Consider the following 14,419-nt stretch of genomic DNA (forward strand, 5'->3'; position numbering starts at 1 on the left):
CTAGGTAATCCTCGATGAACTCCTGGAGCCTCCTGGGCGATGGCAGGAAGGTGGCCGCGCCGCGCCGGGGGCCGGACAAGGAAGGGAAGGGACACTCACCATCCGGCCTCGGTGCAGGACGAGGCCCCGGCCCGGGGAGCCCTCCAGACCGCCGCCTCGCGCTGGCCCCGCCGGGCCGGCCCACCCTGCCGCCGCACGGCCCAGGCATGGCCGCCGAGACGGTGGAAGGTTCCGGTGCCTTGGCTGCCCTTCCCCGCCCCTTCCTTCCCGCGGTCCCTGGAGCGGGGCCCGGCCCGAGCCTGGACGCCGCCATCAGACACCGAGACCCCAGCTGGAAGCGAACCACCGAGAAAGAGGGAAAGGACCCCCGGCCGCCCTCGCCCTGCGGGCCTCCATGAGGACACGGATTCGCTTCCACACATCCCAGCCACCGTGGGGTTCTGTCTGACCCCAACCGCATCAAACCTTGAAACTCAAGCCTTCTTACAAGCTTTCAGAAAAGCATAAGCGTATTGCACATCATGTAAGTCAAACATCTACTCTCTTTTTTTTTTTCTTCTGTGGATCCTGGGGCTTGAACTCAGGTCCCTGGCGCCATCTCAGAGCAGGTTTTTTTTTGTTTTGGCTCAGCGCTGGCACTCCACCACTGAAGCCAGAGCTCTACTTCCAGCCTTTTGGTGGTTAACTGGAGATAAGAGTCTCATGGGGTTTTCTGCCCAGACTGGCTTTGAACTTCGATCCCCACATTTCAGCCTCCTTAGTAGCTAGGATTACAGGGGTAGGGGTGAGGCACTGGCACTTGGCTCCATTTGCTTTATAGGTTAAAATATGCATCGTATCTTTTTAAGATTTAAAAGAGTAAAAATAATGTAATCGGAGAAGGTGAAGCTACCCACAGCCCATCCTCCTTGCCACCTTCCTAATTCCTGCCTATGAAAACTCACCCCGACTCTTTAGCTTTGACCTATGAGTTTCATTCTGTATTGTTACATCTCATGTACATACATGTTGAGGCTAAGGATTTTTAAGCACAGGAAAACATATAGCATGTACATTTAGGTTTAGAACTCATGAGTGTTAACAATGCCAGAGATCTCTCAAGCCTCCTCTAGTTTTCAGTGTCTGAACCTGAGAAGCACGTGATATTGTTACAGCTCCTTATCAGTGAGAAGCTTACCTCTCCTCCACCTCAGGAAGCTTACACCTTCGTATCATCAACTTCACATGGTTTTCAATGGCCTACAAAGAAATTTAAACTTTTAGTCATCCATAATGGCATAATGCATTGATAGAAACAAGATTGAATCCAAAACAGGTTACAGTCCATTGCAGCATATTAATTCATACTACACATAGTGATATACACATCTGCCATAGAAGAACTATAGTTAAGTCACAGATTGTTAGCACCTGTTTGGAGATGGAAGTTGCCTTGGGGGTGGAGGAAGGAACCAATGCATTAAATTTCTTATCAACAACAAAATTATCACAGTAAATAGTGTATGGGTTAGGAAAGTTATAATCAACACACCCAATCATTAACATTTGGTATTGTTTTTAAGTTGATAGATGAGCTTGCAGCTGTACAGTCTGTTTTATTTTGTTTGTAATCCAGGTGTTGAACCCTGTGCCTTGTGCTTGCTCCACAGGGGCTGGGTCACTTGAGCCACACCTCCAGTCCTTTGCTTTTGTTATTTTTGAAATAAGATCACCTGTATGTTCAGGCCAGCTTGAGCCATAATCCTCCTCTTTAAGTTTCCCAGGTGTTTGGGGTGACCGGCATGCACCATCACGCTCAGATCTTACTGACGGGCTTTGTCCTGGCTGGTCTCAAACCATGATCCTCCCAATCTCCAGCTCCCAAGTAGTTAGGATTCAGAGGTGAGCCACCATACCTGCTCTGGCTGGCCCCTCTTAAGCTGTCTGTTTGGGCAGATCGCTCTAGCATCACAGGAAGTTATCATTCTGAAAAACGACCAGTCATTCTGTCGCATGGCTTGCGACACAGGCAAGGTGGTCATCTCTGGAAAGAATCTCTACTGCTAAGCACTGATTTGTACACTCCCAAACTTACTTCTGACTTCTTCTTTAGAATCCGATTTGTTGTTTCCAGTCTTGTAGTTTCATTCTGAAGGCAAAGTGGTTTAAAAAGCAATATAATTGGTTATGAATCTGTGAAGTATGTTGCTCTCTACTAATGAAATTCAAAGCTATTGTATGAATGGTGTCATCATTCTTAGAGTACTTGATAGTGTTATCATTTACAGTGGATCGATTATTCAAGAATAAGTGAAAGGATAAATACTAGGAAAGAAAGATCTTTGTCTTTTGGGCCAAAACTATCACAGGTAAGGGTTGAGGTTTCAAAGTATCAAAAATGTATAGAGAAAGTGCCAAGTGGAAGACTTCTTCCCATTCCAGTGGCCAGAAACGATACAAAAACACCAATACAGGGCTGGGGATATGGCCTAGTGGCAAGAGTGCTTGCCGTATACATGAGGCCCTGGGTTCAATTCCCCAGCACCACATATACAGAAAACGGCCAGAAGTGGCGCTGTGGCTCAGGTGGCAGAGTGCTAGCCTTGAGCAAAAAGAAGCCAGGGACAGTGCTCAGGCCCTGAGTTCAAGGCCCAGAACTGGCCAAAAAAAAAAAAAAACAAAACACCAATACAAGCATACCTCGTTTCATTGCTCACTCACTGCCTTTCCTTACTTCAGAGATTCTGCCTATTTTACAAACTCATTTTGTGACAACCCTGTGCCAAACGAGACTATTGGCACCATCTTCCCTTTTTTTTCCAATGGCTCAGATGGCCATGAAGTATTTTAATTAAGATCCATGATTTACAGTGTAATGTTGGGAGGGGGAGGGGGAAATGAGGGAGGAGGTAACAAATTGCACAAGAAATGTACCCACTGCCTTACATATGAAACTCTAACCCCTCTGTACATCACTTTGACAATAATTATTCAGAAAAAAGTATCATGAGTAAAGTCACTATTCTGAGACTTTACGTGTACTGTCATTTAATTCTGAAAATAACAAAGATATGAATTCCAGTATAATTTTCTATAGACACTGATCTTATCTGCAGAGAGGTTATTTAGTATTCAAATATCAGATTTATAAGCAGTCAGTTCAATTTCAAACATTTGTCCTTATAGTTACTTGCTCTAATTATATGTTATTGTATAACAAGTCAGTCAATGTGGGAGAAAAATGAGGGAGGAGGGTAACAAGTTGAACAAGAAGTGTACTCACTGCCTTACCTATGAAACTGTAACCCCTGTGGTACTTCACTTTGACAATAAAGGAAAAAAAATTAAAAATAAAGTGTAATGTTATTACACATCTAATGGACTAGAATATGGTATAAACAGCTGGTTTATGCCACCAGCAATCAAAGCATTCACTTTGTCATTCTCTTAGCTTTACTGCAGTGGCCTGGGTCCACAAATAAGACTCCAAAGAATACCTGCATCACTACACAGCAGCCCAGCAAGAATGTAGGAACTGACTCCTAAGTACAGTGTACTTTTTAAATTTTCACTTGTAATAGTAACAGGTACTGTAAATTGATGGGATTCAGCAACTAATACTGAAGCACAGAAATTGACTAAGGATAAAATGATCATGAGGAAGAATGTTAACATTGTCAGGCAACCACTTTCTCAACAATAAATGTATAAACTTGTAAGCACAATTAGGTACCAACAGCACTGTTGATGAGAAGTGAAAACTCAATTAATAGTGTGACTGAATATCAGAGTTGTGGAGAATAATGAGAAGGCTGTGCAAAGACTTGCTTCCCTGGTTATCCAAAATACTAAAAAGCATTAGGCATTTTAGCAGTGAGGCCAGACTGCATTTGTAAGAACCTAGCCTAGTGTTTAAGAACTCTTCTATCTACTCTACAATTATTATTCAGCTTTTATGAAAAAGTGCTAGGAAAACATATGTAGCTGTATTATCACTCAATATAAAAAAAGCTTGTACTACTTAGAAATTCTTTAGCTAGAGATCATATTTAATCAGAGTCTGATCAGTTTCTGTAGTTTGGACCACAGAAAGAGCTCCAGTGATTTCTTAGCATAATATGTCTTAGCTCTTCCTCAATATAAGCCTTCTGGAATGACATATATTTGGGGCATATTTCACTATACTGTTTTCCCTTTTACAGAATCAAACTGCTTCCTACATTTGCCAAACACAGTAATGTAAATATTTAAGGAGATAAGCTGCATACCTCTAGGCTTTTAATTCCACTCTCAGTGATATTTGAAATTCCAGTATGCACCCAAGTTGTTTTAAGTTGTTTACCAAGATCTTGAATTTTTTCCCATACACCAAGAATTTCACATCTCCTCTTTTCAACCTTCTCAGTAAGAGTAAGTTTGTCCTCATTATTATACTTTTCTCAGATTCCTCTGGAAAATATTTTTGAAAGCAAATCATTACTGTACTTAATAGCACTTACTAAGAGATGGTGTTATTCACAATATTACATTATATATGACATAAACTCTGGTATAACTGCTTCAGAAAATTAGCTGATCCATAAATGAAGGTGGTCCTCCATAAGTATCATTCATTTAGTCAGTAACTCTTGGACTGGATGTCCAACTCTACAGACTCTGAACCAGGCGGGAAGGCTTAATGGTAGGTTACCATCCCGGCTCTTTCCCAGCATGTGTCTTCTCACCGAACAGAACCCCAGGCTCTTCTGCAAAGTGGAGTGGAGGGAGAGGCACTTGGGAGACGGGGAGCTCCGGTTGTGTCGAGTCGAGGTGGCTCAGGGAGCACCTGGTCCATTGCACGTGATGATCTTGACACTGAGCACGTGGAAGGGAAGTGGGAGGCCGGCGCTCTTACCCATTTTATCTTTCGCAGACTGTAGCAACAGGTGCTCCATCTCTAAATCATTTTTGAGTCTACGAATGGAAAATAACACACAAACTGTGAACGCCAGGGCCCTTGTGGGCACCTTGCCTATAAATCTTCTATTTCTCTAAGAAATAAACATGGTCTTCCTTTCTGAAGATGTGCCTAAAGCCAGGGCTCTGGCCCATCCAGCTAAGCACACAGTGGATGTCACGGAGCCCATTCCACCAAGGTGGGGAGGACGGACGGACAGACGGCTAGGAGAGAATGCCGCAGAAAGCAGGCACCAACCACCCAGCCCACCTGGCTGGAGCCGGAGCTCACAGCCACGCCCAGAAGAGATCTCCAGCCCAAGGGAGAGCAAGGGCAAGGGGTTTCTATGTCCTGGTTACATTGAACGCTGGACCTGGTTTTATATTTCATTTTGCCGTCTTAAGAATATTTTGCTGTCTTAAGAATATTTTGCTTGGGGCTGGGGATATAGCCTAGTGGCAAGAGTGCCTGCCTCGGATACACGAGGCCCCTAGGTTTGATTCCCCAGCACCACATATACAGAAAACGGCCAGAAGCAGCGCTGTGGCTCAAGTGGCAGAGTGCTAGCCTTGAGTGGGAAGAATCCAGGGACAGTGCTCAGGCCCTGAGTCCAAGGCCCAGGACTGGCCAAGAAAAAAAAAAAAAAAAGAATGTTTTGCTTGCTCCAGACATGCTTTCATCTCTGCAAACATCATATCTCCTTGATTGTGGCTAGATCCTGAAAACCATATAGAGGTGATAGAACTTGGAAGCTAAACAACTATGGCAGGCATTTGTACAAGGTATCTTGGCCACGCAGCTTTCTGGCCTCTCAACAGCTTCAGAGAACCGCTCAGCATACCTGCGGTTCCCCCCAGAGCCAGCCTCTGCTCCTCTCACAGGCGCCCCGGTGTGAGGATCCTGGCCACAGACGCAGCGGCTTATGAGAGAGGCCAAGACCAAGGCAGTGAAACGGCTTTTCCCCCCAGCCGTGCAGGAGAGACGCAGGTGTGTGGTTTGCCTCCGGGTGTAAGGTCTCGTGGAGTGAATACCCCCTGCCCCGTGGCGTCCGCGCGGCCGACTCACTGGTCGTTGTGCTCCAGGGCTGCTCGGGTGGCCTTGGCCAGCGCCCTCAGCTCCTCTCTGGCCCTCTCGATGTCCTTGCTTCGCACAGGGCTCAGTGCCAGCTCTTTGACTTGATCCCGAAGAGTCTAGGGGGGAGGCACACAAAGCTTTCCTGTTGCTCCTGTGGATTCTAGAGGGGCCGGGTTAGCTGTGAATTCCGGAGGAGGGGCTGGGGGGAGGGAGAAACGGAAGAAAGACAGAAGAAGAGGAGGGACAGAAAGAGGGAGGATGGGTAGGAGGAAGGGAGGGAAGAAGAGAGGAGAGGAGATGGAGTGAAGTGGGGGGTGATTTGAGGCAGTCATTCCTAGTAAAGTTCTTGGCAATATTCCAGTGTTTTCAGATTTGAAATTTCTAAGAAATCTTCAAAGTGTTGGGGAGATTCGCCATGGGTCTGTGTGGGAAGGGGCGTGTGAATGAAGGGCGTCCTTCATTACAGGCAACACTAGAGTGATCGCTTCCAAGTTTCCAAGGAGCGACTCCCTGGCCGGGACATACAGCAACTGAGGCTGGGGTAATAGAGAACAGCAACTAAGGCTGGGGTAATAAGGAAAGATCAGCAACTAAGGCTGGGGTAATAAAGATCTCTTCCTCATGGTGTGCTGGGTGGTGGGGTGGTGGGGATCTCAAGGAAAGAAAACTGTTGAGGGCCTTGTGGCTGAATTCCTTTCATCTGACTTTTCCTTTCCAGTCAGCCTGAGAAAGGAAGGGCCGGAGTCAGCCACCAACCCGGATTTTTTACCCCTGCAAAGACAGACGGTTCTTTGCATGTGGCCTGAAAAGGCCAACAACGAAGACAAGAAAGCCTTCACTGGGCTTTGGGTTAAGAATCATCCACGCCATGATTTTTGTTCCTATGCAAAGGAAGAAACCGTTTCCACAACCCTGGAGTTTTCAACTCTGCTGAACCCGCCACCCCCACAGCCCCCCGAGCTGCGCGCTGGGTCCGGAGACGCTAGGACCCCACGCCCCTAACCTGCCCCCGAGGGCCCGAGGCAGCGGTTGGGTGAGGTCGCCTTGGCTGGGTGGTGCAGCGCGAGGCATGCTGGGTTATGAGGCCACCGGAATGCCTTCTTTGCCACCCCTGGGGACAGTCACTAGGCCTTGCCCTCGGCGCCCATCTACTCGCCGGTGCTTCTGGAATGTCCAGTGTGGGGTTGCCATGTGAGGGAATTTGCCTTTCCGGTGCAGCCTGGAGCGGGGACGTGGGGGCTCGGGGTGCGGCCCCGCCGCCACGAGCCACAGAGCCGTCACGAGCGGGCTCGGCGCGCCCTCTCCACCACGGCTCCTTACCTGGCACTCTTCCGTGGGCCGCGCCACCTGGAGGATTGCCATGTAACAGTTCATACTCGTCCTGCAGACACAAAGCCGTCCTCGGACGTGTGTCCTGAGGGCGTTCTTCACGCACACGTCCCGTGCGGGGCCCAGGGGCTCAAAGGAAACCACGTGGACACAGAACGCTCCTATCATGCCACCATCGGTACCATCGAGTGGCGTGGAGGCACGCTGGAGGTGAGCACGCTGTCACCCACAACCTGGGCACACCTCCGTGTCCCTGGCCGTCCGTGCGAGGACACAGACCCTCGGGAAGAGCCAGCCCTCCAGGGGAACCGCATCGCTGGAGAGCACTGCTGCCACGAGCTGCTCGTCATGGCGGAATGGCAAGTGCCGTCTAACGCCCACGGACGCCAAGAGGGCGGCTTCCGTCCTGCGGTGGAGGGGGACTCCCCGCGCGCTTGGACCTTAGCACGCATGCTGGGCGACGAGGGCGTCTGCGCACCTCTGTACTGTGTGTGTGTGCGTGTGTGTGCACGTGCATGTGCGTGTGCGCGCGTGCGTGTGCGTGCGTGCGCGCGGCCTTAGTTTCGAGGTGGGGGGCAGTGAGCTCACTGGGCCCTGACTCCACGCGGGTGGCGTTTCCCGGGTGGGAGGGGGGCCGGGGCACGGGGCGGAATGGAGCAGACCCCCACCCGCGTCACCCACGGGAGCCACGGCTCCGGCACCTTGACTTCCTTCAAGAGGCCCCCGAACACGAGCGAGCGGTCGCAGACGTCCTTGAAGACCTCCCCGAACACCCGCAGCCGGCTCAGCTGCGGGGCGCGGCACGTGCACACGGCCTGGAGCTCCTGCAGGGCGCGGGGTCGGCCAGGCCGAGGCGCGGGGCGCCGGACAGGGCGCCGGGCACCCGAGTGCGCACCGGGGGGGGGGGGGGGGGGGGGGGGGGCGGGCCAAGGTGACCGTCATTCCTCCCCGCGCGGCCCAGTGCGGTCGCCCCGGTGCTCGACGGCAGGGGTCGGATCTGTGCCACCGCCGCCCGCCTCCCGCAACGCGCGGCCTGGGGCTCCCAGCGGGGCTCCCGGCCTGAGGCTCCCAGGCCGCTGGAACCCGCGGGGGCCCCCCTCCCCCGCGGCCCCCTCCCCTGGCCCCCCCGCGCCCCCCTCCCCCGGACCCCCCTCCCCCCGCGCCCCCTCCCCGGGACCCTCCCCCCGCGCCCCCTCCCCCCGCGCCCCCTCCCCCGCGGCCCCCGCCCCCCGCGGCCCCCGCCCCCGCGGCCCCCCTTGCCTTGCGCAGCCTCCGCTCGTGCGTGCGCGCCGCCCTGCGCCCCGCGAGGTCCCCGCGGCGGGGGTCGCGCTCCGCCAGCACCTCTCTTCGGAAAGCCAGGAGCTCCCGGTAGCGGTCGGTCCGCGTCACGCCCGCCCGGCAGGGGGCGCACCGGCCGCCGGGCTCCAGGGCCGACGCCCCGGGCCCCGGGGCCCCGCGCGGCTCCTCGGCCTCCGGCGGGCCGGGCGGGGCGGCGCGGGCGGCGCTGGGCTGGGGGGTCGGGGCGGGGCCCCCGCGCGCGGCCTCGGGGTCGGGGTGCAGGGCGGTGTTGAGGGTGAAGTGGGCGAGCGCGTCCGTCATCCTGCGGGCCGCGCGGCACAGCGCCGCCCCGGGGCCCCCCGCGCCCCCCGCGCCCCCCGCGCCGCCCCGCCGCCGGTGCGCATTGCCCCAGTGCCGCAGCACCGCCTCGGGCGGCCGGTAGAGCCGGGCGGGGTTCAGGTGGCCCCCCGTGTAGCGGAGCAGCTCCTCGCGGTGCCGCGCCTGCAGCCGGTCCAGGAGCCGCCTCACGTTGCACAGCGTCGCCGCCCCCGCGCGCCCCGCAGTGCCGCCGCTGCAGGTAGGCTGCGGAAAGGGGGCGCGAGGCTGGCCTGGGACCCCCGGCCCCCCAGGACGAGCGCGTGGCAGTGGCCTAGCTGGGCTGGACCCCCGGCCCCCCAAAACGAGCAGGTGGCAACGGCCTAGCCGGGCTGGACCCCCGGCCCCCCAAAACGAGCGCGTGGCGGTGGCCTAGCTGGGCTGGACCCCCGGCCCCCCAAAACGAGCATGTGGCAGTGGCCTAGCTGTGCTGGCCTCCCTCCGACCCCCCAAAACGAGCGCGTGGCGGTGGCCTAGCTCGGCTGGACCCCCGACCCCCCAAAACGAGCGTGTGGCGGTGGTCTAGCTGGGCTGAACCCCCAGCCCCCCAGAATGAGCGCGTGGCAGTGGCCTAGCTGTGCTGGCCGACCCCCCAAAACGAGCACGTGGCAACGGCCTAGCCAGGCTGGCACCCCCCGGCCCCCCCAAAACGAGCGCGTGGCGGTGGCCTAGCTGGGCTGGACCCCCGGCCCCCCAGGACGAGTGCGTGGCAACGGCCTAGCCGGGCTGGACCCCCGACCCCCCAAAACGAGCACGTGGCAACGGCCTAGCCGGGCTGGCACACGTGGCGGTGGCCTAGCTGGGCTGGACCCCCGGCCCCCCAGAACGAGCGCGTGGCGGTGGCCTAGCTGGGCTGGCCTCCCTCCGACCCCCCAAAACGAGCACGTGGCGGTGGCCTAGCTCGGCTGGACCCCCGGCCCCCCCAAAACGAGCGCGTGGCGGTGGCCTAGCTGGGCTGGACCCCCGGCCCCCCAGAACGAGCGCGTGGCAGTGGCCTAGCTGGGCTGGACCCCCGACTCCCCAAAAGGAGCACGTGGCAACGGCCTAGCTGGGCTGGCGCCCCCACCCCCCAAAACGAGCCCGTGGCAGTGGCCTAGCTGGGCTGAACCCCCGACCCCTCAAAACGAGCGCGTGGCGGTGGCCTAGCTGGGAAAAAGCAAAGCAAGCAAAGAAGCCAAAGCCTCCGGGCGCTGCGGAGCAAGCGCGGCCTCCCCGCGCCGGCGGATGGGGCTCCTCGGGGCTCCTCAGAGGCCCGGGGGACGGGGGGGGGGGCACAGGCCCCTGGACCCCGCAGTCACCTTGTCTCCGCCCTCACCCCTGGCCCGGCTGCCCCCCCCCCCCCCGCTGGCCGCCCAGAGGCCGCCGTGCCGCAGAACCCTGGGAACCCGCAGCTCCAGGTCCCCGCCCCGCCGACGGGGGGGGGGGGGGCGCTTGCACCCCAAGGGAAACTCCGGCCCGAAAAGGGACACCCGCATTCTCACCAGAGCGAGGGCTGCGGCTCTCGCTGCGAAGCAGAGCGGCCCGGGGCTCGATCCTGCCGCCCGCGGGTCTGCGGGAGGCCCGGAAGGCAGGCAGGCGTGGTGTGCACGCACACGCACACGCCACGCCTCGCACACGCGCGCGTGCGCCCACCCGCCGCTCACCCAGGACACACGCACCACACGCCGTGCCGTGAGGACCCGCGCGGTGCCGACGGGTGTGCACCACGCGTGCAGCACGCGTCCCGCCGTGGAGAGGCGTGCACCCCGCCCGCAGAGCCCGGCGCCCGACGGCACGCCGACACGGAGCCACGCTCGTGCAGCGGGGACGCGGACACACGCGGGGACGCGGACACACGCTCCCGCCGTGGAGAGGCCTGCACCCCGCACGCAGAGCCCGGCGCCCGACGGCACGCCGACACGGAGCCACGCTCGTGCAGCGGGGACGCGGACACACGCGGGGACGCGGACACACGCTCCCGCCGTGCGCCGAGCCCGGCCGGACTCGGCTCCGCCCCGGCCCGCCGGCTCCGGCCCCCCTGGCCTGCCCCCAGCCCCACCCCGCGTGAGGGCGAAGCGTGACCTTCCGGCGCCCGCAAGGTCGCGCCCTCGGGGCCGACCTGGCCCGGACACCCGAGCCCCGGCCCGCGACATTTCCCCCCGGCGACGAGGCGCTGCTCACCTTCGGGCTCGGGATCCTCAGCCATGGCCTCCGCCACCTGCGGTTGCCCCGGCAACGGTAAACCTTCCCAGCCTCCCCAGAGGGAAGGGCGGCTCCTTTCTGCCAGGCCCTGCGGGGGGGGGGGGGGGGGGGGGGGGGGGGTTCTGCTCACTCGTGGTGCGGTCCATGCTTCTGTGATTCCAAGTCCACCACTGATGCCTCGCACCCGACTTCCTGTCCGCATGGAGCCGAGGTAACCGCGAGGGCTGTGTGGGCATCTCTCCCTCCGCCCCCCTCCCTCCCCCCCCCCACCCCCCCCCCCGTCCGGTTCTGAGGTTTGAAGCCACGAGGGGCGGTGCTGAGCCTCTGGTGTCGCCTGGTTCCACTGGCAGGCACCCCCGCCGGGAGCGGTGGCTCTTTCCAGGCGTTTGCTGGCCCCCCTGCCGCCCCCCTCCTCCTCCCATCCCGGGTCACTCTGGCCGCTTGTGCTGGGGGCGGGGGTTCTTTACTCTTTGAGCCACGATCTCACCGTTATGACCCAGCCCCCCCCCCCCCACTCGTCACCCCATCCGGCCTCAGCCTCCAAGGGCTGGGACCGCGAGTGTGCACGCGGGGCTCGCATCTCCAGTGCTGATGGCGGGCACGGGCCCGGGCCGGGGACACGAAGGCTTCCGGCTTGGGGGGCACACTCTCGCCAGTGAGGACAAACGGGGGTCATTTGGAAGCCCCCTCCCCCCCGCATGTCAGGGCCTGTGTTCACTGCGGTGGTCTCCGCCTTCCCGCCCGGGTCACCATGCGGACACTGACAGTCGTGACGCCCAGGGCCGGCACCAGAGCCCCTGGTGAGACAAAACCGATTTCAGGCCTGAGGGTCTGTCCATGCCCCCCCCCCACCCACGCGGCAGGCCTACTGCACTCGTGTGGGCTTGGGGGCTCGTTCTCTGCTGGGACAGGCAAGACGGAGGAATGTCCTGTCGGCCAGGTGACCTGGTGTGGAAGGAGAACTCGCTGCGTGTCAGCGCTGGTGAGATCTGGGGTGGAAGGAGAACTCGCGTGTCAGCGCTGGTGAGATCTGGTGTGGAAGGAGAACTCGCGTGTCAGCGCTGGTGAGATCTGGTGTGGAAGGAGAACTCGCTGCGTGTCAGTGCTGGTGAGATCTGGTGTGGAAGGAGAACTCGCGTGTCAGCGCTGGTGAGATCTGGTGTGGAAGGAGAACTCGCTGCGTGTCAGCGCTGGTGAGATCTGGGGTGGAAGGAGAACTCGCTGCGTGTCAGCGCTGGTGAGATCTGGTGTGGAAGGAGAACTCGCTGCGTGTCAGCGCTGGTGAGATCTGGTGTGGAAGGAGAACTCGCGTGTCAGCGCTGGTGAGATCTGGTGTGGAAGAACTCGCTGCATGTCAGCGCTGGTGAGATCTGGGGTGGAAGGAGAACTCGCTGCGTGTCAGCGCTGGTGAGATCTGGTGTGGAAGGAGAACTCGCTGCGTGAAAGTGCTGGTGAGATCTGGTGTGGAAGGAGAACTCGCGTGTCAGTGCTGGTGAGATCTGGTGTGGAAGGAGAACTCGCGTGTCAGTGCTGGTGAGATCTGGTGTGGAAGGAGAACTCGCTGCATGTCAGTGCTGGTGAGACCTGGTGTGGAAGGAGAACTCGCTGCGTGTCAGCGCTGGTGAGATCTGGTGTGGAAGGAGAACTCGCGTGTCAGCGTTGGTGAGATCTGGTGTGGAAGGTGAACTCGCATGTCAGCGCTGGTGAGATCTGGTGTGGAAGGAGAACTCGCTGCGTGTCAGCGCTGGTGAGATCTGGTGTGGAAGGAGAACTCGCTGCGTGTCAGCGCTGGTGAGATCTGGTGTGGAAGGAGAACTCGCGTGTCAGCGCTGGTGAGATCTGGTGTGGAAGGAGAACTCGCGTGTCAGCGCTGGTGAGATCTGGTGTGGAAGGAGAACTCACTGCGTGTCAGCGCTGGTGAGACCTGGTGTGGAAGGAGAACTCGCGTGTCAGCGCTGGTGAGACCTGGTGTGGAAGGAGAACTCGCATGTCAGCGCTGGTGAGATCTGGTGTGGAAGGAGAACTCGCTGCGTGTCAGTGCTGGTGAGATCTGGTGTGGAAGGAGAACTCGCTGCGTGTCAGCCCTGTGTGCTCACACGCAGGCGGAGCGGCTGGACCGCTGCACGGCTGGGCTTTTATTTCTGTGCCAGTGCTGGGGTTTGAACTCGGGGCTGAGGTGCTGCCCCTGAGCACTGTCCCGTGTCCTGTCCCGTGTCCTGTCCCGTGTCCGCTCACAGCTGTGGTGGGGAACGGCAGGCCTAAGCCTCACTTACTTGCCTGGGCTGGCTTTGAACCGCAGTCCTCCGAGCTCAGCCTCCAGTCGCTGGGGTGAACGTTTCTGTAAAGCAAGTCCCGTGTGCAGCCCCTGGGGCGAGTGGGGCGGTGGCCCGTCGTGGAGCAGGCTGGATCTCGGGAAGCGCACGGAGGGCCACGGACCCACAGGCCCGCGACGTGGCTCGGGTGATGCGTCCCCGGTGCCCCGGCCACGGCCCGGCTTGGGGGTCTGGGGTGTGGTTTTCACTTTGCGCTTGTGCAGCTGTGTTCTGCCGTGTATTGTGCGTGCACCCGAAGGCACGCGCGGACACCGCGTGTCACTGCCTTCCACAGCCCTGGGGCCAGAGGCTGCCCAGGCTTGCCACGCGCGGCGGGGCGTGGGGTCTGCGGGGGGGGGGGGGGGGCGTCCTCGCAGACACTGGGCGCAGCCTCGGGGAGGGGGGCGCCCTGCACAGCCGCCGGGGGACCTGGCCCGCGCCCCCCCCCCCCCCGCACCCTGAGGTCCCCGCGTCCCCGGGCCTGCGGGCCGGTGCCAGGGATCCGGCTGTTTGGGAGCCGCGCCTTCCCGCCGGGCCCGCTGGCGGAGCCGCAGCTGGGGAACTCGGAGCCGGCGCCCCGCGGCCTCCCCATCAAACTGGAGCCAAGGCCACCGCAGGGACCCACAGACCCGCGAGCTCCGGAGCGCCCCGGGGAACGCTGACCCGCAAGCTCCCGAACGCCCCGGGGAACGCTGACCGCGGGCTCCGCTTCACCCTCCCCCCCCCCCCCCAATGATAAACACGAAAGATGGTATTTTAAAAACTTTGTATTCAATTATTCACACCAAAAGATATCCATTAAAATTATGAACATTTCTAAATATATTTCATGTATCATACATATATATACTTTATATGTATAATTACATATCAACAAAAGAGTCCTTGCTGCCCTAAGCAGGTAAGTAGAACACTAACAGGCTTTCCCAGGAGACACCCATATATGCATATATAC

The 14,419-nt window shown here is 58.5% G+C and overlaps 1 protein-coding gene across 1 annotated transcript; it reads right to left on the reverse strand.

Annotated features, from left to right (window-relative positions):
- Positions 1 to 1,173: 1,173 nt before the first annotated feature.
- C9H6orf118 (chromosome 9 C6orf118 homolog) lies at positions 1,174 to 11,156 on the reverse strand. The gene is given in 13 exon segments (XM_048354561.1): positions 1,174 to 1,239; positions 2,075 to 2,128; positions 4,248 to 4,405; positions 4,408 to 4,428; positions 4,874 to 4,932; positions 5,981 to 6,105; positions 7,310 to 7,354; positions 7,356 to 7,370; positions 8,020 to 8,142; positions 8,579 to 8,860; positions 8,978 to 9,154; positions 9,156 to 9,178; positions 11,132 to 11,156. Coding segments are annotated over 13 exon segments (1,173 nt in total).
- Positions 11,157 to 14,419: the final 3,263 nt, after the last annotated feature.

Source organism: Perognathus longimembris, chromosome 9 (genome assembly GCF_023159225.1).
Source record: "Perognathus longimembris pacificus isolate PPM17 chromosome 9, ASM2315922v1, whole genome shotgun sequence".
NCBI classification, from domain to species: domain Eukaryota; kingdom Metazoa; phylum Chordata; class Mammalia; order Rodentia; family Heteromyidae; genus Perognathus; species Perognathus longimembris.